The sequence below is a fragment of the Centroberyx affinis genome, unplaced genomic scaffold, assembly GCF_046629955.1.
Source record: "Centroberyx affinis isolate AG114_WGS23_722 - 3 ecotype Tasmania unplaced genomic scaffold, CSIRO-AGI_Caff_v1 ptg000120l_1, whole genome shotgun sequence".
Taxonomy (NCBI): domain Eukaryota; kingdom Metazoa; phylum Chordata; class Actinopteri; order Beryciformes; family Berycidae; genus Centroberyx; species Centroberyx affinis.
Genome location: NW_027278821.1, coordinates 216,105 through 242,594, shown reverse-complemented (window position 1 = coordinate 242,594; position 26,490 = coordinate 216,105). Strand labels below are relative to the sequence as shown.

At 42.6% G+C, this 26,490-nt stretch overlaps 3 protein-coding genes across 5 annotated transcripts in view; 1 reads left to right on the top strand and 2 right to left on the bottom strand.

Moving 5' to 3' along the window:
• LOC139651144 (ankyrin repeat and BTB/POZ domain-containing protein 3-A) overlaps nucleotides 1-4,086 on the bottom strand; it is a 122,771-nt gene extending 118,685 nt beyond the window's left edge. For all 3 annotated transcript variants that reach the window (XM_071527996.1, XM_071528010.1, XM_071528003.1), the window contains exon 1: nucleotides 3,092-4,086. In XM_071527996.1, coding sequence (XP_071384097.1) covers nucleotides 3,092-3,956 — 865 coding nt within the window. In that variant the 5' untranslated portion in view covers nucleotides 3,957-4,086. The remainder of the gene's footprint in view (nucleotides 1-3,091) is intronic.
• A 4,129-nt stretch (nucleotides 4,087-8,215) lies between these two features.
• cry1a (cryptochrome circadian regulator 1a) lies at nucleotides 8,216-23,677 on the top strand. The gene is made up of 14 exons (XM_071528328.1): nucleotides 8,216-9,104; nucleotides 16,867-16,975; nucleotides 17,115-17,257; nucleotides 17,791-17,975; nucleotides 18,216-18,304; nucleotides 18,909-19,049; nucleotides 19,414-19,725; nucleotides 20,107-20,258; nucleotides 20,589-20,791; nucleotides 21,298-21,402; nucleotides 21,542-21,640; nucleotides 21,809-21,886; nucleotides 22,034-22,138; nucleotides 22,828-23,677. The coding sequence occupies exons 1-13, from the start codon at nucleotides 8,947-8,949 to the stop codon at nucleotides 22,132-22,134; spliced, it is 1,875 nt and encodes a 624-aa protein (XP_071384429.1). The 5' UTR covers nucleotides 8,216-8,946; the 3' UTR covers nucleotides 22,135-22,138; nucleotides 22,828-23,677.
• A 405-nt stretch (nucleotides 23,678-24,082) lies between these two features.
• On the bottom strand, nucleotides 24,083-26,490 carry LOC139651384 (transcription termination factor 2, mitochondrial-like). The gene is made up of 2 exons (XM_071528283.1): nucleotides 26,432-26,490; nucleotides 24,083-25,584 (listed from the first exon to the last, which is right to left on the bottom strand). The coding sequence occupies exon 2, from the start codon at nucleotides 25,558-25,560 to the stop codon at nucleotides 24,418-24,420; it is 1,143 nt and encodes a 380-aa protein (XP_071384384.1). The 5' UTR covers nucleotides 25,561-25,584; nucleotides 26,432-26,490; the 3' UTR covers nucleotides 24,083-24,417.

The window sequence follows — 26,490 nt, the reverse complement described above, 5'->3', positions numbered from 1 at the left end:
GAAAAAAGAAGACTTAAGTGTTTCATTAATATGTATAAGGATGCTGAATTATTTAGCCCTGGGTCTGACAATAACACTTGTTTTTAATGAGTAGTTCTCTTTTAGTGCAGTCAGGGGCTGTCATAAAACTGACGAAAACTGAGTTGTCAGAATATTTATGCGAGTTAAACGGGTGACAAAGGGCAAGAACGTGGCTTCTTGAAATCAAATCCCTTGTTGGAGAAAAAAAAACTGTCAGCTGCAAAAAAACAAAAAACAGTTTTTTAAATCCCCACTTTTTTTTGCCTTCATAACTGCAAGTCATAGAATGAGGTCATGCTGTTTTGTGTGAGTGCAAATTGCAGCCTCCTCTGCACCATCAGGAAATGATGCGTTCCAAGGGTAGGAGTGGAGGGGGATATATGCTTGGCTCTGCTGCCTGTCTACAGAGTACCTGCTACTCTGTTGTTTAGAAATGCTCTTCCAAGACAGACATCGCCAATTTCATTAAAGGAGCTGCATGTAGCATTTTAAACATCAATACATCATTGTCAAATTAATACTGATACCTTGGTATAGTTACTGTAAACAAATGAGACCATGGTGGAGATCATTTGTGGCCTCACGCCAGTGGTGTTGTCAGTAGTGTTTTTCAAAAACATTTCCCATAATCCCTGTCGCTTGCTGTCACAGAGGATGTTGCTACTTGCCCCCCTCCCTGGCATCAGTCCGAAGAAGGATAAGAGCCAATATGCATCGCTCCTTCCACCACCTGCCATTGCGAGAAACTCTGAAAGCTTTAGCTCTGTTTGCTCTGGAAGAGCAGTGCCCTCTTCCTGTTTTGTGCCGTAAAGCGATCCAGCAGATTTCCCGCCAAATCCGACCAGTTACCACACAGTGTAAAATACAGAGTAGAGGCTGGCAGAGGCTGGCAGTCTTCTCGTTTGTTTACGGTCATTCCATTAATGTCTCAAAATGAATGCGCTAATGATTTATTGATGTTAAAAAGTTATATGCAGCATCTGTACAGCCCTGCACAGGTATGACAGCTTATCAACATAACAGCTGTAGCATCGGCCCAGTCCAACAGACAGGCCATTGATCCAGCATGCTCTGATGCCCTTTATTCAAACTGCACTCAAAACAGTCAAAAGAACTTTGAGGAACCACAGAGGGCTTGTTTTAAATCCCTGCATAAACGATTCATGAACCCTGACATTACTGAGCGCTCTGCTTTCAAGTGACAAACGCTAAGGTGCTTATTACCTTTAACGAACCCCTGCTGAACCTGTAGTTTTTAGTGTGAAGTATAGAAAACCTGTACTGCCAGGGGGCTTGGGGGGGAGGGGGGTCAGAGGATGGGACAGGGGAGTGATGAGTGGGATGGGAAAGTTGGCCGTGGCCCTAATTTGTTGTTATGTTCTGATTTTTTTTATGTTTGTTTTGTATTTTCTTTGTATTTTGGTGCATTTTTATTATTGTATGTACTCTCAGATATTTTATACTGTTCCACAAAGCGTTAACCATGCTCTTGCATAAGCTTCCCCACTGGACTTAGACTTTCATGATAAGCACTAGGGCTGTACAATTAACCAAAACACAATCTTAATTACTGGCTACTGCAATTTACAAATCACACGAGGCAGCAATTTCTCATCAGAGGGAGAGGTGTTTTCAGATTGCCTCTGGAACAATCTTTTCTGATAATGCGCAGAATACCTAATCGAATCAGGTTTTACATTTGGGGAATTCTTCCATTATATTCCAACTAAGCAAACCCAAGCATTAGCATCTTGTCTTTTACCCCCAGTTAGTTTTTTATTCGTGCTGAAAAATAAATTTACATAGAGCAAGCTGTTTCCGTATGTATCACGAATCGTGTTTAGCAAAGGAATCGCAATATGATTTTTTTGTTGGTCAATATTGTACAGCCCTGTTTGGCACCAAGTTAGAGAATAGCATTTACAGTCCCTTCTGCTTTATAGTTAGAGCCAACTCATTCAAGGCTTTGAATATGAGGGCCAGCCCACACTGACAGCTTACACCTTCTGGAGTGAGATAGCAATAGCATTAGGCCAACACACAATATCAACACAAACCCTGTTTTTGCAAAATCAAGACACACATCTCACGTATGCACTAATGCACTTTGCAGCTCCTCTCTCTCTCTCTCTCTCTCTCTCTCTCTCTCTCTCTCTCTCTCTCTCTCTCCTGTCAAACACAACCTCAGAATGTGTTGGATTGGATAAACCACTACACCAAAAACACGAGTTAACATTCTTGTCTCCTATGTAAATCCAAGTAGGCTACACAATGGCTTCAAAGAAACAGAAGTTGGAACTTGTTTGATCCTTGCAGCCATAAATACCTATTTGGACTGTTGTTGCTCTGGGGGGTTTGATAACCAAGATAGGCGGTTCCTGTTACCAAGGTGGGTCTTGAGGTTCAAGCTAAGGGTAATAAATATTCAAGACCCTGTCAAGCTCTTTTGTCTGGTTGTGTAATTAGATGAGGAAGATAAGCAGTGGTTATTCCCCAGCATAATTATCCAATTATAGTCATATTACTTTTCCAACTGGGCCAAAACACTGAGCAGATCATTTCCATCGCCAAGCTATCAGCTTAATGTGTTTTTTAGTTTGTGCACTGCAAAAGGTATATATATATATCCTAATCAAATATTGAGTTTTACAATTATGTTTTTCTTAAAGCAAATGAACAAATCTGCCAGTGGAGGGAGATAATTGCGCTTGTTTCCAATGCAAATGCTCTTGCTCCAAGCATTTTCTAATTTTCGAGATACTAGAGGAGTGATTTGCCTGATTCTGCCTCGTTTAAAGATACTGCCACTTGCCTCTAGAAGATTCCTGAAACAAGTGGAATTACTTCACTCCATTGGCAGAATGTTTCACTTGTCTTAATGAAAAAAAGATTCAAAGGCTGAATGTGACTCTAACTGGCTTGTTATGGTGGGGTTTTTTTTTTTTTTTGCAGTGTGTGAGCAGAGTGGATTCAGGACACAAGCCTCCAACACGGACCACCAGGGGTCAAACTCTGTCCAGTCACGCTTCAACAAATCACTGATGAAGGCTTGCATTCCGACTTTTCTTACCATTTGCGTTCTTGCCACATATGAGGTGCTGGTAGGGCTGCAGCAGACCCCAGATCTCCGAGTCGTTGTTGATGGCTTGCTCCAGTGACTCCAGCGTAAACTTGGGCACGCCGTTGTCCCTCTCGACCAGTGCGCTGCGCTGGACACGGCCGAACACCTCTCTGAACAGGCTCTCCATGCAGGCGGTGAGGTATATGGCCGCGTGTTCGTGGACCCTGAGGGCCACCCGACTATCCACCATCCATTTGAAGAACTTCCCCACGGAGAAGACCAGCCCGCAGCGCGCCGACTTGCCCCGGCTGAACTTGTCCCCGGTGCTCATGTTGTAGAGCGACAGGGCGCTGAGAGCCGCCGTGATGCAGTTGACCGAGATGGTCCAGGACAGCACCACCTTGATGGCGCTCTGGATCTCGTGCTTGGTGCACTTGGCGTAGCGCAGGCTGAGCCGCTGCGCCTCCCGGGCCACCCGCACCAGCGCGCGGCTGATGAGCGCCGAGAGCCGGGCCAGGACCTCCGGCGACGGGCTGCCCACCATCAGCTCCTCGTCTTTGCTCAGCGCGCCCTCCACCTCGCCCAGGCTCCATGGCACGTCCTCCAGCTCGGGCAGCTTGGCGCACTGACCCGAGCACTCCAATATCTCCGTGTCCTCCGCCAGGACGGTGTTGACAGTGTCCAAGCTGTTGTGTCTGCTGTGCATGGATTCCGTCAGATGCCAGCAGTTGCCCCCATGCGCGTAGGACTGATGCGTGTCGGAGCAGCACAGCGACACGCTGGACGACCTGACCGAGTCCGCGGCTCCACCATAACCAGAATCAAGCGTTAAATCCTCCAGCGTCCTCACAACTGTCTTACCCTTGCCTGCCATAACTGCACCGCATACTGTTAGGTATGCTTGGTTTTTTTTCCAATTAAATGCCACAAAGTCGTCTGGTGCTATTTCCCAGCCGCTGCCCGAGGACTTCAGTGTATTCCCCCAACTCAAAAAAAAATATTGATCCGTGAAATGAAGGAAGTGAGCGTCTACTTTCCCCTCTTCTTCAAGTGACTGGACGTCTTCGATCCGCTGTTGCCCACAACTTCATCCGCGTAACCTGAGAGCGCACAAACCCTCTCAGCGCTCACTGCAACAAGCGCAGCACGGCACTCTGATGGGGAGGAGGGGCGAGGAGCCTAGCGGGCTGAAACGAGCCAATCCGCATCTCCATCAGCCTTGACTGACACGGATAACCGGTTACCTTTCAGTGAAGGCTATGGTGATGGTGTTAAAACACAGCGGCAGAGGCAGAGACACATATTTACTGTACCAGCCAATCAATTATTCATGTAGATGTACTGTAGTTTAGGAGGTTTATTTACCAATACACACTGACTACCATATGCCAACTCAATGAAGTGTAAACTTATGTCTGCAAAGGCAACTTGAATTCATATCCCCATGAGGAGAAACGCTGATTTGGAGCCAAACTGAATGAAGTAGGATTCAGTTGACATTCTTCTATCCACTTTATTTTCAGAGGCTTTAAAAGTAGGGATCATATTATAATGAGTTCCTTGGATTTCCCTAGTTGAATTGGAGTTCACTAAATCTGCAGTTCTATCTCATTCTGTTCAACTAATATTTAAGTTCAGTTTGACTTCTAGTTCAAGTTCGTGTTTTGGAATTGGATGTGACTAAAATACAAACATTCTGAATTGTCCCCAATCCGGAATGGTGAACAAAATCAAAACAGTGTTAAGTAGCTCACATTATTCCCCATTTGTGGGCCTGTAGGATCACCACTGATCATTTTAGGTGAGAAGTGAAAGTGGGTCTGCAGCAGCAGCAAAAGTAGCTTTCTTCAGGAACGCCAGAAGCTTTAATGCCAGATCCCCATAAATATTTTAATGTCCGAAGCACGCAGCTTGGAGCTTTTTGAGATCAGACATGGAACTCTGCCCAATGTCCAGCGTTTCCAGAGGTTCAGCAATACAGACCTACACTCCTGCTCAGTGGATTTAGATTTAGCATCTTTTCATCATTATGCTGAACTTTTTATCTTCCATAATACAGTGTTTTTGTCAGGTTATAAAAACAAAGTGTGAGTGAGTTGAATTCTGGGGACATGCGGAGAGGAACAGTTGGTGGAACGATGATTCATCCTTCTGCTGGGGCTTCTCCTTGTACGTCTGAGTTGGACCGACCATCTGTCCACACAGCCTCCCATGCCAGAGGCCCCCGATATTTTCTTTGCATGACACTGCAGTATCCATGGTAAAAACTTACTACACTGAAATGAAATGAGATGTGAGAAATGGGACGCCTACTCTTAAAAAGTGATTGACAGGAAAAAAAAAAAAAGACAACAAATCAGGCCAGGTTTTAACTTACTGCTGGTTTTTCGTTGATAAATGATGAATGATACCAGACCAGAGCATCTACAGTATCTTGTGGAGCAGGGGTTCTCAAACGTTTTTCATGTCACCCATTAGGTCACAGACCCCCATTTGGTAAGATTTTGTCCCAGAGACCCATATGGGAAGGTTGTTGTTGTTGTGGCTTCAGGATTGAACTGTATAAATACCCAGTAAGTGAGGAGATAATAGGTGAGAGTGAAACCTGTGATAAGAATAATCATTCTTACACATCCTCTAAGTGGGATCATGTAGTTAATTCAATTATAGTGAAATTGAACTATTCCTCACATTGCTGGGGACCCCCTGAAACCCCCTCATGGACCCCCGAGGGACCCAGAGCCCCACTTTTGACAACCACTGTGTCAGAGATATCGAATGATGAATTTCGGGTAAAATTTTTCCCTAAATTATCCCCCTAATCCCCTAAATTATAGCATTTTCAGTCAGGAACTGTTCACTTCTAAGCAGTTGTCTCCATGAATTTTGTATTCATCCAGATGTCTCCAATCTAAGACTGCAGAAAAGACGTCTCTCCACGTAGTAAAGAGGACATTAACTGAGTTCATCAGCAGTCTGCCATGAGCTCTTGATGCAATGCAGCAGATCTCGCTGACTAACTCAGGTGAGAGTGGTGGAGGTGGGCAGCTGTTGGCTGTACGTGCACTGTAGTCCTCTAAAGCCTGTCCTCACTTGTTAAGCCTTGGTTGCCTGGTAACAGCAAAATGATCATGGTTTTGCAGCCAAGATGATAGATTATTAGTATTTTTTCCCAGAAGAACAAGCGCTTGTGCTTCCTTCGTCACTCTAAACACTAAAAATAACTTACATTTTTTGTGTTATGAACCATCTTTTAAATCCCCTATTTTTAAAGATTTGCTTTTGTGTGATGGCTTTCATCCTTTTATTTTTACAGCATATTGCTTTTACATTCTATTATCTTTTGATCTTGTAGTGCCTTCTTGCTTTTACATGTTTTAATTTAACATATTTTGCTTTTATTTGATTGTTAAAGCACTATTATTATTATTGGGTCTAATATTATTAGGTTTATTATTATTAGGTCTACTATTCTTATTATTCTTATTATTATTGTTGTTGTTGCTGTTGTTATTGTGTACTGTTTATTGAAGGATAATACACTTTTAGAGCCTACATGAGCATGACAAAGTGCAAAACAAGACAGTGCAGCATGCAGTGGGAATGGCCCATCATTATCACCAGGCATAGAAGGCTTGACTACTCAGCTTGTAGTTCATGATGTTACACTGCCACCTTGTGGGCCAAAGGACGTCACTTCCTTCAGCCTCCAACCGCATTTAATTCCTTGCATAATTAGAGGCCTATTTATATAATAGAATATTGTGACGCATCTCAGTCGAAGGAATTCAAGTCCAAAATAAGAAAGCGTGGCACAGCAACAACATGGTGAAAGTTTTGTGTCATATCCCAATAATAATCATAACAACAATACTAATAATGTTATTGTTACATAATTTCTTGGCCCCAAAACGTTGAAAAAAGTCCAATTTGTAGGCATTATAGAGAAATGGGATGTGGAGAAACGGAACTAAGTGGCAACAAAGAGTTTAGGCTACTTAATTTTTACTTTAATCATACATCTGGATTTAATATCCAGTATAAAGTACTAACGTACTTCAGCTACTGAGAGGCCTGCTAAACACAGGCTGCTTACCACAGTATACTGTTGGGTCCCCTACTGTTAAAGCATTTGGACAAAATAACTAGATTCATTAAATCATTTACGTAATTCCACCACTGACTTGGACTGACTAGCATAATTTTGCAGGGGTCTCAAAAAATACCTGACCAATCACTCCAGACTACTGCACAAACTTTTAGTTGTGTGTGGTAGCATGCCATACTTCATGTGCGAATCCGGAACCAATGACTAGTTGGAGAGGCAAAGTCAGTGAATTCTTCCTTCATGTTAGGATATTTTCTGTCGAAAAATGTTATCTATATACACAAATAACATTTCTTACTTAACTACAACGGCAAGGTGTTTCTGCACATCATATTACTTATGTTTTTTATTGCAGTTATGAACCTGTTGGCAAATATAAACGAAGTGAGAGGATTCACTTCTGCTTACTTCCGTCTTCGCTTAAATCCCGCTAGGCAGACTCTTGAGGCAGACTAGATCGCTTCTCTTGTGGCTGGGAGTGAATGCGAGTGTCTCACAATCAGTCACATTCAACACCTTTTTTCTACGGGAGGCTTGTTTGAACACCGTTGCCACTTGCTATTCACACATGTTCTTGCATAAATTAGCTGGTGTATGCTTTAGCTAGGTCTTGCTAGTAGCCCTAACTTCTAAAAAATGTTGCTGCAAATTATAATTTATTTGCTTTTTAAACCTTGAAGGAAATCTTGACAACATACTGTGGCGGTGCTTCTTACATGCTACAGAGTTCAGACCAAGTTTGTCATTGGTTCAGAGTTCAGAATTGCAGCGACGTCTATGGTCCTATCCCACTAGGTGGCTATTCATTAATACTATTCTAATTTTAGGCCGTTAGTTTGAACTATCTTGACAGATTTTCACCTTCTTTGAATAAACATGTTGCAGAAACGTGACTACGTTATGACGCACACAGCAATTTCGACCAATAGGAAACCCCGGGGCGGTGTGCGTCCTCCTGTGGGTGGAATCACGGCTGTAGGTGCGGCGAGGAGCTTGTCCAGCTATTAACGGCGGTTGGAGAGAAATTACAGATATAACGTTACTACTGAAAACAGCTATTCTACAGTGAGGAAGAGCAGTTATACGAGAGTAAGACTTGTTTATCAACAGCTAAGTATTCGCCCACGTTATACCCGGACGACGAATTAAATATCATTGGACGAAATTGTATTTACATAACCAGCTTTCCCATGTCTTCACGGCGAAGAGCAACCGGTCTTGCCACGGTCTCCGGCGGTCGTTAGCAACACCAACTGCACCAAATTACAGGCCAGTTAATTATTGTTACTCAGTGTTTAGAGTACAGGCACATTAAAGCCGTTTAGCACATTTCTAGATATATTTCTAGACGCATTTTTTACCATTCAGAAAAACAAGTTATACAACAAGTCAGGCTGGTGCTCGTTAGCGAACCAGGTCCTAAAGCCCGCCGTGTAACGTTCCGCATTGCCAGAGAGCGCGCGCTGTCTCGTGCCCAAATGGTTCAGCTGCACCCGGTTTTTAAATTCTTCGACATTATGGAAAAGGTTCTATTAGAGCAGGGTTAGGTGCAAAGTTGGACTGTATTACTTAAAACAAAGGCTTGTATGCACAAATAGCTCTAGAGACACTTTTCTTTTTAAAATTGGATTACCCAGTGGCCTTTTTCCCCTTTTTTTCTTGGACATAATTAAAGAACGTCAGTATATCGGAATCGAAAAGTGGAATAAATACATCTAAAGACTTGCAAAAGGAAAAGGACTCGTCCAGTTGAGTAATGGTCGTTAATACGATCCACTGGTTCAGGAAGGGCTTGCGGCTCCACGACAACCCGTCGCTCAAGGAATCTCTGCAGGGAGCGGATTCTGTCCGCTGCGTCTACATCCTCGACCCTTGGTTTGCAGGATCTTCTAACGTTGGGATCAGCAGGTGGAGGTGAGGAAAGCATGTGTTAGATGTAACAGAGTTGTGTGTGTGTGTGTGTGTGTGTGTGTGTATGTGTCATTGGAGTTATCAAGTTGGTCCTATCTAAAAAGAAAAAAAAATCACACCAGGGAGCATTCAGGACCAATGTTCCCTCTAAGTTGTGTACTCTACTGGTCTAGATTTAATAATTTATCACATTGACCAAATAGTAATGCCTTATCATTCATCAGTCATTGTTCCACTTGTTGCTCGACATGTTTTGGTGCCAAAGCAGGTGCCAAAGTTTTGGTGGCAAATCATATGAGATGCAGGGACTTTACAATAGCGTAGGCCCTCCATAACCATGGCTAAATGGATGGCAGGCTATGTGTTGGTTATATTGTATAGGCCTCTTGTTTTACACTTTTAGACCATAGATCCCCACTTGATAAAGGTTTTGTCCAGGAACCCCGGTCTGAGAAGGTTTTGTTGTCTGTTTCTACTGTAGGTGAGGAGAGTGAAACCTCTGATCAGAATAGTCACTTTTATGCATAATCTCCTAGTGGTAACATCTGGTGAATGAAGTAACAGTGAAATCCAACTAATCCTCATTTTGCTGGGGACCCTCTGGAACCCTCTCAACGACCCCTTGTGGTCCCTGGAGCCCAGTTTGCGATCCACTGCCTTATAGTGTGTAGTTTACACCAATTTCAATCTCTCTCTCCTCTCTTCCTCTCCTCTCTCTCTCATCTCCTCTCCAAGTTGCGGGCTGCTACAGCACTGTCCTGGCAGGATAATCAAAACATTATTTTCCCCCTTCCATAGGGATTAGAGAGCTGGCAAACGTTGGCCTTTCCATATCCTGAGTAACTCATACATTTGGAAACACTGTCCCGATTTAGAATTAGGGAAATGTCTAGGTCTCCAGACTTATTTAGGCTTCCAAGTTAGCCAGAGAGGGGAGTATAATTAATTAACAAGCCCGTTTTTGGGGTCAGGCTCTATGGCTGAGAGATTTCCAACTTCAAAGCAATGGAAGGGTGCCGGGGCTTAGGGACATTCACCATTCCACATTTACCCATACATTTGAAAAAGATGAATGACATAAAGAGTCAGTAATGAAATCACACCATGCATTTTACATGTCAGCAATGGATTACATCTGTTTCTGTAGTTGTGTTGTGTGTGTGTGTGTGTGTGTGTGTGTGTGTGTGTGTGTTTTGGAGCTTCATCAACTTTTCTCATAAATAATATGTCAAATTCTGACATATTGGCCTATGTCAGAATTTGACCTATATCCCTGCATTCGATAGGTAAAGAGAGAGTGTACGGTTCAACAATTGTAACTGTATCCTACAGCACTTCGCCGAACTTGAGACAATCAGAAAGTGTGTGTGCTTGTCTGAGAAAGGAAGAGGCCGTTTGGATCTGCTCACACAAATCAATATGTGAAGTCTCATGTGACAGAGATAAAAGCAAGGACTGTTAAAGTTAGTGGTGTTTTGGTCGGTATCTGTGAAGCCGCTCCCCTTCCAGCCCTGGCTTCGTCCTGCATCTTAACCCTAACCCATCAAACTAACAGTCAGGGTTAACCTTCAGTGTGGCGTGGAAACTTTTCTCAGTCAAAACAAACCCATCACAACCTCACTCCAGCTTGGTGTGTGACCCAGACATTCATTTATTACAACCCCACAAATGTGTGCTGTAGCCTGCAGTCACTCAGTGTTTCTATGTGCAAACTACAGTAAATGATTTGTCATGTAACAATCTGCACATGTAGCCTACCTGATCTGTAGCTGTGCCTCTCTGTTCATGACTGAATGAATGACTCGCTGGTCTTGGTCATTTCCTTTCCTGCTGTGCGGTCTGGTTTGTATTGCGTTCCCATGCCGTGAGTGGAAGAGTGGGGCAGTAGCAGCGGCGCTCCTGTTATGGAGCATCCATGTTATTCTTCCACAGTTATGTAACAGCAGCCTGGGGTGACGCAGAGCTCACACACAGATCACTCAGTTTGCACCGATTCATTCCCTTTATGTCTTTTTTCATCTCTGTCTCTTGTCTCTGTGCAATGGTTGTGCACGTCACTGTCTCCAGCAACTAGGAGTTTTATTTTGTGCATGTAGCGAGGCTCAATGGTGATTTAGTGTTTGGAGCAAGAGTCATATGTTAATAGGAATGCAATGCAATGATATATAATTATAATATTTAATCTTTCAATCGTAAAACGTGACTCATATTTGATGTTGGCTCTGATTGAGACATTATTTCTTATCAATTAGTCTTGTATTTTAAAGTTTGATCATCAAAGCTGCATTCTAAGTATTTAGGAACTATCACAACAAGAATCAGACATCTAGGGGGTGATCAGGATCTAGGGGGTGATCTTCAGTGAGTGAGGCAGGTCTGATGACATAACCATAACAACCTTCCCTCCCTGCTAACATCTCCACTCGCGGCCTAAGTAGGTCAGCGTGTTAGTAGAAAACCTCCCATCCTCCACATCTTTTTTGACCTACTTCCGCTATCCACCACTGCTATTGCAAGAGACCCCAACTATCTCTGGTGAGCAGCACAACAGTGAACAGAGAACTCATTCTACAAAGCTGCTTCCATCTGATTTCTCCTTTAGCGTTGCTGTTTTATACATTCAAATGTTTAAGCTGTTTGAAAGAGTTTTGTGGGTTGCTTTGGCCTTGGCACATGATCATGAAGGATTTTATTCAACTGAAAGGAGTTCTTGAAGCCATGGTTAGAGTTGTTTGTAATACTCTATCTAGTTCTGTATTTTGTAGCAGCTTTGTGAACACCAGACGAGGTTGAAATTTGCAACCCATTAATCATCTTGTGGAGTACAGCTCTGTCTTTTCTAAACACTCCCTTGCTGGAGCTACGTTAGGTCACTGCTTTTCTTTTGGAGTCAGATGGTCTGGGTCTGGTTTTAGACCATTATACTGACCGGGGAGGTCAGGAGAGCACGGCAGCTAGCATAGCGAGTGACCCACTTTTCTACAGAGGAGTTGCCTTGGCTCAGACGGGATTTACACCTAGTGTCATCTAGCATAGGAGTATTGGTTACTAGAAAGATGTGGGCCATGTGCGTTTCACTTTGCAGTGAGTGATCGTAAGTCCTATAGAAAGACATTGCTGCCATAGAGGATGTATCTGCCACTCCTTTGCAATTTTTAATTGTAGACACTTGGCAGTCTTAAAGTTAAAGCAAAAATAGGCAAGATTTTTTATGTAGAACTACACCTGCCTTAGTAAATCACAAAGTGGGGCTGTGGGACAGAGAAGAATGTCCCATTCCCATCACAAACCGGTCCGGTTGGTAAACATGAGCATGATGTGTGCAGTTTACTGATGCCATGCCACATGATTTGTGGGTATTGAATTTTACATTTTTCATACAGTTACATCTTGCTGCCATTTGGATCCTCCAGCGTGCAAAGTTGCCTAATTCAGGTTTAAAGGATAAGTTTGGTGATTTTGGACCTATATATAATTTGTCTTTTACATAAGCTTCATTTGACCATGTGTTTTATCTTAAATACTGATTTTACTTTTGCTTTTTATGTGAAGCACTTTGTAACTCTGTTTGCTATACAAATAAACTTGATTATTATTATTACCTGTAATACTTAGACCCACAGACAATATTGACTCTTGAGTCAAATGTTGGTTGAAATGGCGAGCTCCGTTACTAGGCCTCTTGAGGCTAGTACAAACAGGGTTTGTCAAAATATCTGCAAAAAAGCCATTTGTAGGCTCCACAGGGGAGTTGAGAGCAAACAAAAATTTAAATTAGCTCTGATTTTATGACACAATTCCGCCATTACACACACTTTCACTAATCAGGAAATGACAGAACTATTTTTCTCTGCCGCAGCACAGACTGCTGTGGGGTGAAAGTGCGTTACTGGCAGTGTGATGTAGTTTAGTGGACGGTCAGGTCAGATAGTAAACAGTAGAGTTTGGTTCCACTGAGTGGTGCTGCTGCTTTCTGGGCCGTGGATATAAATACGTCAGTTGGTCGCCATATTTTTTTCACAGACTGGCTTTTTTGGAGATATTTTGACAAACCTTGTTTGGACTCACTGTTAGCAGTAAGAGGCATAACAACAGAGCTCGCCGTTTCAAGTGACAGTTGACTCTGGAGTCAATATTCTCTGTAGGTCCAAGTACTACAGGTATGTAAAGAGACACATTATATATCGGTCCAAAATCGTCTTATTCTTTAATGTCATTTTTGCATTACTCTCCGGAAAAAAAATCAGACACCCGCTACCTCCCTCGCCCCCTACACACACACACACACACACACGTTTTGATTCACTCAGTTTCTCAGGTATTTTTTGCGTCAGGAAGTCTGCACAAGTGCACATCATCCCACATTACAGGATTATACAGATTTCCTCATAATAAATGTTTAGCCATATTATCAGAATCCCCACAATAGCCATGCTATAATGCAAGCATTGCTCAGATTATGGTGCTGGCGAGGAAACAAGGAAACCTTTTTAAATTCATATACTTTCACTGTCATTGAAAACTTTTCACAGTTCACCTGCTACACTCAACTGGCTTTCATGTCGGGGGGGTGGGGTGGGGGGGGGCTAACCATGATTAGGCGTAGATACAGGAAGTTTACACCTACGAACTTTGAATGGTACCTATAGCAACAACACGGGAAGGACCCTATTACTGCCGCTCTGTGTGTGTGTGTGTGTGTGTGCGCACACGTGCTGTGGACACACTGGACTAGCCTACAGTTGGTACAGTCTTGTTCTTGGGGAAAGAGATAAAGCAGACATACAGAAAAAAATAAGCATTAACAATAATTCTATAACTTGTGGTGAAAAACCCTTCAGTTGGCCACGTTTGACTTCATTTGAATTGGGTTTTTTTTTTATTTTATTTTTTGCTGACGTCACATACAGTGATGATTAAACTTAGTGTGACGCAGATGCGGGCTGGTTGACTGCCAGTACATTAAGAACTGGTCATCCACTGGCCACATGATTCAGCCTTAAGAAGGTGGTCAAGGCCTGCCTTTTTTAATCTATTGATATGTCACTGCATAACACATCTGCATACCGCAATGGCAGTTTTCTCAGCAGGCACACTGACAAACACAAAAGTCCAGTGTTATTCCGCTAGAAATTATACTGGTTATGAACAAGATTTTGAGATTAAGAGAATGACAGTGTAAGCAGTGGGTAAGAAATATGTCTTTCCAGTGCAGCAGGCTGGCAGGCAGCCTAAGTACTGCAGCCTGGTCATACTTATTTGTTCATGCAAAGTGGAACAACAAATTTGGCTTTTTCTGAAGGAATAATGCTTAGCCTAAAGATTAAAAGGAAATCGGTGTTCTCAAGGAAAATTATTTCCTTTTACTCTGCCGTACTACGGCCTTCATGGAGTTAGAGAGAGGTGTGTATGTAGTAGGCATTTATTTGTGGTTATGAATAATTGTCATATGATATGGGCTAAGTAATAGCATGTGATATTATTCATAATTACATGAAGAGACATTCTCATGCTTCAATCAAGGAAAAAGCCACCTTAAACACAATTCAAATACATTACGTCAGTTAAGTGTTGATTTATGACAACAGACTTATCATGGTTAATTATTATTACACTTTATTTGGATAGTCCAACGTTAATACTCAACTAACTATCAGGTGACAAAAAGTAGATGTTTAACAGAGTGTCACTTGCCTGTTTAGTGGATCTCCACAGAATATGTAGGCCTAACCCTGACTTATGCCGAACCCTAACCTAACCCTGAGCCCATTTTTAAACCTAAACCTAACCCTATCTCTAACATTAACCCTAACCCTAAGATTAATCAAACACTGAGCAAATAGTCTATATATAACATATGCTGAACTCCTTCTGTAAGCTCCAGAAAGGAAAGATTTTATAGAATTTCCTATTTACATGTGAAACATTTGTCAGATTACTGTGGTCCTACTTTGGAAGATCTCCTCACAGAGCCAAGCAATTTCTAAACTTAGCCAAAATTTCTGTGATGGGGGTATTTTTGTTGTGAGTTTATAGTTTGCTGTGGTTTCACACAGATAATCTTTCTTGCTTTTTATTTCCCACCATCATGGTATGCAGGAGTCGTCATGATGACATCTGTGTATGACTGTGTTTAGAATAACTCAAGAACAATACATGATAGAAACTTAATACTTACACCACATGTTCTCCCTATAGAATAGATGATCTCAGTAGATTTTGGAACACCTTGCTGCATAAATTTGCATATTAATGAGGGAAAACTGATATTCTTGAAATTGCTCTAACTGTAATACTTTAAGATACAGGATTCATATTAATGAGATGTGTATGTGAAGACAAGTACTAACCTATGTTGACATAGAAATATTTGCTAATTAATGCATTCTTTAGCTTAATTAATGACTTCATTACATAACTGGTTATTTCACATAAACCGCATTATCGCAGGACATGAGGCAGCTCAAGTGTCTCTTGTCCCCTAAATATATCATTGTCTAATATGCCATTTTGATGGATGCCTCTATCCAAAGCACCTTATGCTGCCATGAGTGCATATACAGTACGTTCAGTTTGGACTGCTCCTTTGGGAACTGAAACCTCTAACGCATGCTGTGCCAGGTCTACTCACTGCTGAGGAATGCAGGACCACAGTTCACATCAACTGTGATATTAACCATTGGGAGCAATGAGCAACACCTCATACACCACTACCCCTTAGCTCAAGATCTCAATTTTAGTGATGTGTGGTGTATGAGATATACTACAGTGTATATATATCTAATACTCAATCCTTTGTAAAGTAGTGTAATCTCACCATGAGCCTTGGGTTCCTGCGACTCAATTGGGTTGTAGTGTAATGGCTCTGTGGCTCCCTCTGCTGGGCTGTATATTACATTGACTCCCTGCCGCAGTGTTACATAGTCAATGCAGGCTGCCTCAACAAAAGAATACAGCCACTTTGACTGAGGATCCCCCCAATGTTCCATTATTTATGAGTTTGCTTTTTTATTTATTTTTTTTAACACAGATTGCTCACATTGTAAACCATGACTTTTATACTGCCTTTTCTCAGCATGTAATTACTGGTTGCCTTTGTTTGACTTTTCAAACACAATACAATAATACTGAATAATTTCCCTAGCACAATTAACCCAAATTGCAGATAGAAATCACTCATTAAGGTGTGTTCATTCCCATCCCATTTATTCTGCTGAGTTACTTATCCTCTGCTTCCTCCTGTGGTAAGGCATCTAAGCAGAACCATTTTTTCCACAAGCGTCATTACCGTCATGGCCCAACTATACACAACCCCTGTATACTTACTAATTATCTTACGTAAGAAACTCCATGAAGGATGCAGCTTATATTTGGTAATGGTATGTCTTTTGCAGATTAGGTGCAGCTGCTCATGCCCTTTTATTATGCATTCCACCTGGTCTAGAGAACATACCTTTGGATCCAGTTAGTTGTGACTTGTGGCATTGAATAATATGTATAGGTGTGTTTTAATGACTTGAATCTTGAATAGAATTGTTTTCACTAAATCCTTAATAGGGTCTGGTCACTTGGCGTATGATAGCAAGGTAATATCTCACTCATGTTTGACATGATGACCTTTTCACCACAAGGCAAAGCTTTTCCTAGTAGCACATCATGAGATTCTACTGACACCATGTGCTAGATCACTTTGAATAAACTATATATTAGTAAATGTTTTAACCATCCTGTTTTTCTCCTCAAATCCTTTTATCTGACCCCCCAGGTTCCTATTGCAGAGTCTTGAGGACTTGGATGCCAGCCTTCGTAAGCTCAACTCTCGTTTGTTTGTGATACGCGGCCAGCCCACTGATGTCTTTCCCCGACTTTTCAAGGTGACACGTTGATCTGATTTAACTACCGAAGATTGTTGATAACAATATTACATTTTCTGTGAGAGTGCATGGAAATAGGTGTGTTAACCCAAACTATTCCATTGTTAAGTTTGTTTTATTTTTATTCACTGTTCTCCAGGAGTGGAAGATCACTCGTCTGTCTTATGAGTATGACTCTGAGCCCTTTGGGAAAGAGCGAGATGCAGCTATCAAGAAACTGGCCCGCGAGGCTGGTGTGGAGGTGACGGTCTGCATCTCCCACACACTCTATGACCTGGATAAGTGAGTTGACATCCCTCATTCTTCATGGCTTATAGTAGGGTTACAGTGATATGTTGGTTTGCCAATATATTGGGCAAATATTGGCCTTATATTTTTTGCTCATTAATTCTTTGCTTAAGGGCCCTAATGTATCCCCCAGTTTCCCCTACCACTAAATAGGTGGGGTGTGTCATTGCCTTAAAGAGCTGCTAACCTCTTAAAAGAATATGTTATCCTTGGTTTAGTGGAGAGTTTTAGTGTCACATGATGGTTTAAATGCTGTTTCAGAGGCCTTTCCAACCTGCCAAGAACAAAATTTGGGGTAAACACTGAATACTTGTAATTTTTGTGGCGGGAAAATTGTCAAATGTAAGGATACTGAATATCGGCACAAAATATTGGCTATCAGTGACTTCATTTTTGGTGTCTGCCTTCAAAGCCCCTACCTTATAGTCCAAACACTGACCCGCTGAACTATTAAACTTTCCCTATGCATCTGTTAGTTCCATTATTTCTTCTTTTTCTCACACTGTCTATCTCTTTTTCCCCTGCAGGATCATAGAGTTGAATGGGGGCCAGTCCCCGCTCACCTACAAGCGTTTCCAGACCCTCATCAGTCGTATGGATGCAGTGGAGGTGCCTGCAGAGTCCATCACGGCTGAGGTCATGGGGAAATGTACCACGCCCCTCTCTGACGACCACGATGAGAAGTTTGGGGTCCCCTCCCTGGAGGAGCTGGGTGAGTAAGGCCAGAGAGTCGTGGATGCAGATGCTTTTTGTCCATGTCTCCATCACCCTCGCATCAGCTGTGGGGCAGTTTGGGTTTCAGGGTGATAGTGGTGGGATCTGTAGATCTACGTACAACTGCTACTTCAAAGAAAACATATAGACATGATCACACCAAACACTCCAATGCAAAAATACAGGGTGAGTCCTTAACCTGTCATTGTCCTTTGTGCTCTTAATGTGATTCCTGCAGGTTTTGATACCGAAGGTCTGTCCTCAGCTGTGTGGCCAGGGGGAGAGACCGAGGCCCTCACACGACTGGAGAGGCATTTGGAGAGGAAGGTATGTCAAAATCATCTTTTTCACACACACATACACTGTGAATACAATATATAGTACTGTACACAGTGTTTCCCGCAGTGCTTTATAGCCTTAGCAAGAATTGTCGGCCGCCTTGGCTGAGACAATCCCGCAGAATTAATATTTCATTCAATTCAATTCAAATTCAATTGAATTTCATGTGGACCAAACTGTCACCTGAGTTTCTAGGTTGGGTACAGTAATTAACCGTGACATCTCCAGGTCAAAAAGCATCACTTCAGAAGTAGAGGGGAGCATTAATGAAGGGAGCAGCAGTACGCCCAAGCCTAATCTTACACAAGTCTATTGTTGGCGTTTATAATTAATGTTGTTGTAACCGCGCATTTATATTCACTGCGCATCACTGTCTGCATTTAGCCTAGGCTAGTCAATTAGCAACCTAAATGGACACAAAAATTAAAAAAACAAAACAAGAAACGAGCATGTTTAGAGCATACCGCGCAGCTTCTATCCCCAGTTTTTGCTTTGATGTAAACAGAAATGTTATCATGACATACAAAACATAATGCAATGTGGTGTTATTTTCATTTGCATATCTGATCATTTGGTTGTGTTGCTGTTTCAGGCATGGGTGGCCAACTTTGAGCGTCCCAGGATGAACGCCAACTCGTTGCTGGCTAGCCCCACAGGTCTCAGCCCATACCTGCGCTTCGGCTGTCTCTCCTGTCGGCTCTTCTACTTCAAACTCACCGACCTCTACAGGAAGGTAAGTCATTATAAAATGTATAGTTCTAGTGTACAGCTCAGATTGGCTGAGTCACATTCAAAGCCGTTGTAGATTAACTGTAAACAGTTCATTTTGATAGTAATGTGCTAACCGAAAATCACTACTTATACCTAAACCACCATGTTGTTTAGCTACTGTATATACAGTATGCTGCAGTTCATTTATGTTCTATGTTAAATTCAGAAATAAAAATTATTTTGAATGTGGGCATTCGAACAAGTTAAAGACGTGATCGCTCCTAAATAGTAGCAGCGAGATGTCCCCATTCTTTCTCTTCTGATATGACATGAACGCGGCAGTATTCAGTAATATTTATACATGTGTCACTTCTCTAACCCCCAAGGTGAAGAAGAACAGCTCCCCTCCTCTCTCCCTCTATGGTCAGCTGTTGTGGCGTGAGTTCTTCTACACGGCGGCCACCAACAACCCTCGCTTTGACAAGATGGAGAGCAACCCCATCTGCGTTCAGATCCCCTGGGACCGCAACCCCGAGGCGCTGGCCAAGTGGGCGGAGGGACGCACCGGCTTCCCCTGGATCGACGCCATAATGACCCAGCTGAGGCAGGAGGGCTGGATCCACCACCTGGCCAGACACGCCGTGGCCTGCTTCCTGACCAGAGGAGACCTGTGGATCAGCTGGGAGGAGGGCATGAAGGTAGGCCGTGTTGGGGGGGAAGATGATAAAAGAAGGGATGAGATGATCAAGGAAGGGATACGATGCTTATTTTCTTGTTTTTACATGATGCATTCACACACCCTGCATATATGCTGTAATTGTTATTTTTTGTAATTTTTATTCATATATTTTTACTGAATACATTCTAGTGTTGTAACTGTCAGTTGCATCATGTTTGAAGTCTCCCTATTTGCTCATATTTCTATATATCTCATTCATTCTTATTTACATCCTATTTTTTCTCAGATCATTTCACAATCATTAAAGTTTTGTCTAATCTAATCTAGTGGTAGGAGCTACTGAGCAAGTGCAAGAGATTATGTTTTGCAGCTAATTGAGGCTCATGTTTTTTGTGTGGAGGTGTTTGAGGAGCTGCTGCTGGATGCAGACTGGAGTGTAAATGCAGGCAGCTGGATGTGGCTCTCCTGCAGCTCCTTCTTCCAGCAGTTCTTCCACTGCTACTGCCCCGTGGGCTTCGGCCGACGCACAGACCCCAACGGAGACTACATACGGTGCGCTTGCATGTGCTACTACTATATTGTACTGTGAAGTCTGTCTCATTCATGTACAAACTACAATTCCTGTGGGAATCTGTTGTTTTGTTTATATGTAGCTGTGGTCACGGAGGAACCTGTATCATATTGGAGGTGGATGACTTTGACTGGCTGTTATTTGATATTTAATAAAAGGCCAATATCAGCCTGATATATTGGCTGATATATCTTCCAGCCTTGTAGAGACGAGTCTGAGATCTTTTTGTTTGTTGTGGAAGGAAATTACACTACCCTGCAATGCTTTCTGTACTTACTTACTTTTCTTCTGTCCTCCATCTCTTAATTTAGGCGCTACCTCCCCATTCTGAGGGGATTTCCGGCCAAGTATATTTATGATCCTTGGAACGCTCCAGAGAGTGTACAGAAGGCAGCCAAATGTATTATTGGAGTGCAATACCCCAAGCCCATGGTGCACCACGCGGAGGCAAGCCGTCTCAACATTGAACGCATGAAACAGATCTACCAGCAGCTGTCCTGTTACAGGGGCCTTGGTAAGGAAACCACAAGATTGTGGACTCATTTCTCACAACAGTGTTGATCATGAACATGACACAGGATGGGATAGGGTAATTAAACAAAGATCACCTGAAACATAGATTACTTTTGAAGTCATATGTAGGTTGGAGTATCCAAAGCTTCCTGCCAAAAGAGACAATACTACTAATAATAATCTTAGGTTATACAGTATTTTGCAATACACAGTTACAAAGCACTTAACAAAGGAGTTAAAAATAACATAAAACAGCAAAATAAATGAAGAAATGGAAGAAATATCAAAGCAAGGCAAAAAAACAAAAAAAGTAAACCATAAAAGGGAGTTCAAAACATTAATAAAAGATTGTTGCATAAAAGTGAGTCTATAAAAGTGAGTTTTAAGAAGTGATTTTAAACAGGTTTAGCCAGCCTAAACTCCTTAGGCAGGTCCTCCAAAGTCTTGGAGCCCTAATGGTAAAGAACCAAACAGCCTCCTCACTGCCTCCTGTCTCTGTGTCCACAGGCCTTCTGGCTACAGTTCCGTCCAACACCAACAGTAATGGCGAGGCGCCCTCAGGCATGACGGGATTCTCCATAGAGGCTACACATGATGCTGCAGCTCCGTCCAGTAGGTGGCCCACTACCCAATGCTCTGACAATCCAGACGTTTGGGTTCTCCTAACTTCTTTTATAGCCCGCTGTACTCAATGGCATTTCAGTTGTGCATATGAAGAGCTAGAGATTGAGTGTTTTACTTATTTTTGCAGGTTACCAGATGCCAGTCCACTCCCAGGGAGACTGGCAAAGCGGTGTCATGGTGTATCCCCAGGGTGACCCACAAACCAGCATCAGCACTCACCAGCAAGGTGAGACTCTCAGCTACTACACATTTAATTCATCTGTCTCATTTGTCTAAATAACTTTGGCTCACTTTCCCCCTTACTCCACATTTGTTTTCCTTTACTTTTCACTTTTATGTTGCTTCACACAATACTCCTTCTTTGCTAATCCTTGAATCTTGTTTGAAATTCCAGGTTATGTAGGCACCAATAACAGTATGATGTGTTACACTCAATGCAACCAGCAGATTCCTGGCCCTGCAATGCAACAAGGTGAGTGTTGATGTGCTATTACTGTATGATCTGAGCTTATACTTCTACACCTTTATGCTAAACTACTTCTCTTATTATCTAGTTAGTCACAGAGATGACAAGAAAGTGATTCCAGGTTGTATCTAAGCCCTGTTGTTGTGTTCTTAGGGCTTGGACACCACACCAACACCCAGACCAGTGGCAAACGCCACAGTGAGGACTCTGGAAATGGGACTGGCTCTAAAGTCCAGAGGCAGAGCAGCCACTAGACAGGTTAGTTGGAAACTTAAACATAACTAAACTATTGGTATAGCACTATAACTATTTGTACAGCACATTTCTTACTAAAGTATCATAGTAGGAGAATATAAATAGAAAACAAATTCAGACCTGGAATGGAAACTTTGGGATCCTCACAGCCATAATTGTGCTAAGGTTATCAAACTACCAGAGTTGACAGAAAACTGCCTTGTTAGGAGATAAGAATAAAGCAGAATGTGTAATTCCCACACAATCCCTAAGGTAATCAGTTAAGATGAAAAGATCTAAAGAAGATAATTTGTTATTCTGGCTTTATACACCATTGGACATTTTTAAGGGTTTCATTTTGGGAACATTTAGTTAAGTGGTTCTAATGTTTTCAGTGTTTCCATCAACCATGCAACAATAGAAACAGACAAAGGTAGCCATGAACTGAAAGTTGCCATTGATATAAATAGAAAAGATATTTAATGACCAGAAAGATAGCAATTTAAGTAAATGCTATGTTAATTATTTGTAACATGTATGCCTAGTATACAAGATGTTAAGTCTGGTGAAATGTGGTAAAACAATGCTTACATTTATCATAATGGAGGAGCTAACCAATGAAACGGTGAAAAATTAACTGTTAACTCTGTTTTGCATTTGACAGTGTGCTGCTGCATTCGATAACTGAAACATTTTTTTTCCCTCCCATGCAGGAATGACTTCAGACTCGCTTTCAGTCACACTGTGTACACAGCTATCACAAAATGGACGCAAAGACTGAAGTTCTGTTACAGCACCACACTGTCAAGTTGTTACATGATGGGTGAACATAACGTCAGTAGGAGCGTATGATCCTGTCATTAAGCACATTCACAAGTTTCTTAAGTATCGGACTGTATATGATCACATGGACTGAACTGCCCAGCCAGTGCTGACATCCTTGCAGCGTTCCAGTGGGAGAGGCTGTCGCACTACGCTGCTCTGAAAGTTAATATTGCCAGGACAAAAATCCTTGTGTATATAATGAATTTGCTAATTTCAGCTCACATACAACTTGTACATATTTGATATTGTATGTGTTTTCTCTCTCTTTGTGTAGCTATAGACCCATTGATATATTTTTGATATAAAGAATCATTGTGGATGGACCTTTCTTTATGAAATTTTTAAATAAAAGTGAAAGCATTTATAGACAGTCCAGTCCCTAGATGGTGAGGAACCTTGTTTCTCTAATACAGCTGCCTATCCTTTCATTTACTCCCAGTTTTCTCCTGTCTTTGGACCACCCAGTCTGTCTATCTGACAGACTCTACTTTTCTATCTCAATATTATGTAGTTCACTTTTACTCGTTTTATTCTTAACCACTGTAGAGGCGATATCAGTGTGATGTTACTATCAAGTTATTGCCCTTGTCAGTTGTTAATGAGAAAAGGTGACAGCAATAGAATCTCCTCATTTCATGGTTTCCCTCTGTGTAATCACCAATAAATGTACCACTGGAGTGTACTGCTTCACGTGCTTCTTGTTCTTCTCAGTGTGCTTGTTTAATTAAAATCGGGTTAAATATACAAAGGGTCTCAGCCTGTTCTTTGAAGCTGCAGTGTTAAACAGTTGACAAACTATAATATATCCAAACTGTAGCCAGGATGCCTCCCAGTCTAACAGAATTGGTATTTCAAATGAGATCAGTCTGGATGATGCTTTGGTTTTCAGACTACCCAGAAACCCTGTCAAATGTAACATAGATCATGATGCACATTGTTCAGTACAATATGGATCAGTAGTTAATTTGCCCCATTGGTAACTGAGTATATTATTCACACAACAGTATACATACTAAAGGTTTTTTGTTGAGGACACTTTCCACTGAAGTCTGACTCCTAGGTGGAGTCACTTAGAAGAAAAAAATTATGTGACAGTGACCGCTGCAATTAAAGGACACAAATATAGAAATTTCAGCTGGTATTTATTTTTCCACTCTTGATATGTTCAGTTACCACCACCAGTTTGTTACTTGCAGTAGTAAAGGTCAATGTACAGTACAGGAATGACAAAGCCAGTTACTGCAGATTAAACAGTGACACTCATTTCATTAGGCCACTGGTTCAATGCTTGACAGTATATTCCTGTACATATTTTGTCATATGAAATACCAAACATTTCCAGTCTTGTTAATTTCAAAATAGTCACAATCTTCTATTTTCCCGAGTCCCTCAACAGACACAGAATGACTTTCCCAAAGCTTGTTTTCCACAAACCTTCCCAATATATCGTAACATATCAGCCAAAGCTACATTAACATTCACTCCTCTGCAGATCTGAGGGGAGCTACAGGGTTGAAGAGCGGCCGCTGCTGTCTGAGGTGCAGCTTGCTATAGCTCATCTCAAAGTCCTTCTTGGTTCCCACAATAACGTCCAGGCTGCCGCAGCGCACATCATACCCATAGGATGCCAGCTTCTGGATGCGGTAGAGCACGATCTGCGTGGTGAGCTCCAGGACATTGGGAGATTCTTTCACCTGCTCCATGCTCACCCCCAGGTCCATCAACCCCTGGAACCGTCCGACCAGGGTGGGCAAGGAGTAGTACAAAATGGCAGGACAGCGGACCACTATTTCCTTGAGATCTTCGTCCGAACACATGAGAGCGCCCTCGATGTAGGCCAGCGCCTGGCCCATGGCCTCTGGCTGCAGCTCTGCGATGGAGGCCCTGAGGCTGGAGACCAGGCTGAGGAGCTCCTCCGTAGTGAAGCCCCGCTCCCTCAGGAAGCCCAGGCTGTCCCTCCAGGCCTCGGCAGGCCGCATCAGGATGTACGGGTTCTGGCTGAGGAGCTTCTGGAGCCAGACGCGCAGGTTGCCCTCGTCTCCGCCCAGGTCCAGATAGATCTCCCTCAGCGTGTGGATGACCTCCTGGTTGCGCTCCACGGGCCGGCCGAAGCTCTGCGGGGCGCTGGCCATCAGCTTGCCGATGATTCTCTTGCTGAGGCGCAGGCTCTGGAGGTATCGGATGTTGGCCCGCTGGTTGCCGTGGTGAGTCAGTGTGAAGAAGGAGGCCGGGAACTTCTCAATGATGCTCATCAGCTCGCGCTTGTTGGGGCACACGGACACCCACAGGTCTCGCTGGGCGGCCACGTCCTCCGGCCGGCACAGCACGGCCTCGGGGTGACTCTCCAGCACCCGGGCGATCACTGCAGCGTCCGCACCCATGTCCCTCAGCAGGCGAGCCGTTTCAGGCACGTACGCAGAGCTCTCGGACAGAACCCAGCTCTTGAACTTGCGTACCTTGCGGATGTCCACTGACAGCTCATAGAGCGAGTCCACTGTGTGTTGGTTCTCGGGTCTCTTGCTGGGAGAAGTCACTGTCGAGGAAGAGGCGGCACCGGGAGGGATGAAGACCCTCATTCTCTGGCAGTAGGTGCATAGAGAGGCAGTGGTGGCACGAAACATTGTTGACACTGGACTGCAGTGCACCTGTGTGGAGAGCACAAAAATAATCAGTGACACATAAGGGAACTCACATTTCAATCGGAATCTAATAAAATAAATGACAGTCACAAGCAGAGTCAATTGCGTATGAGAAGGTGTGGCACTCGCTATACCCGAGCTTTAGTGAGTACAAATTCTATTTTCTAGATATATCATTAAAAATGAGAGCAAAGATCACACAGAAATCTAAAAAAAAAATCTAGTGTGGAAGCCATGCATGTAAAAAAAAAAAAAAAAAGCACACACAATGGGAGAAACTTGCAGTGTGCAGACTACCAATTTCTCAGCAGAACCTCAAAGAAACCACAAGACCTCTATGTTTAATAATACTTACTCAAGACAAAGTATAATTAAACGTATTCAAGAAACTTTAAACTCAGTTTAGAGTTTCAGGGCCTGCAGACACACTGTTATGACATTGACCAAATAATATTTTATCAGTCATCAGGAATTACTCTCTGTACAAATGATATTAGATTGGGCGACTTTGCAATAAGGGTTTAGTGAATTGACATCAGAAGCCTATAAAGACTTGATCACAATATTGTTGTCAGTAGTTAAATGTTGCACATATATCAGTGCGTTAAAAGTCGTGGACAGTGGTTGTCCTCGGCCAGCAGAGGATGGAACAGCTAGGGAACACTGCGTACTAGTACATGTGATGTGGCGAGTTATGTAGGGTGAAGACTCATTGTGTAACCCGCGAGCCCTACCAGCGCTTAAAGCTATGCAACCACACACCAACACATTACACACAAACACCCATGAAAAACGCCTGTACAATGTATTGAATATGACAGTTCAATAAAAGGAATAGAAATAGGTTGTTTACCAGTTTCCAAGCCTATACGCTCAGCACTGCCGCCGGACGACTCCACTTCTCCACACACC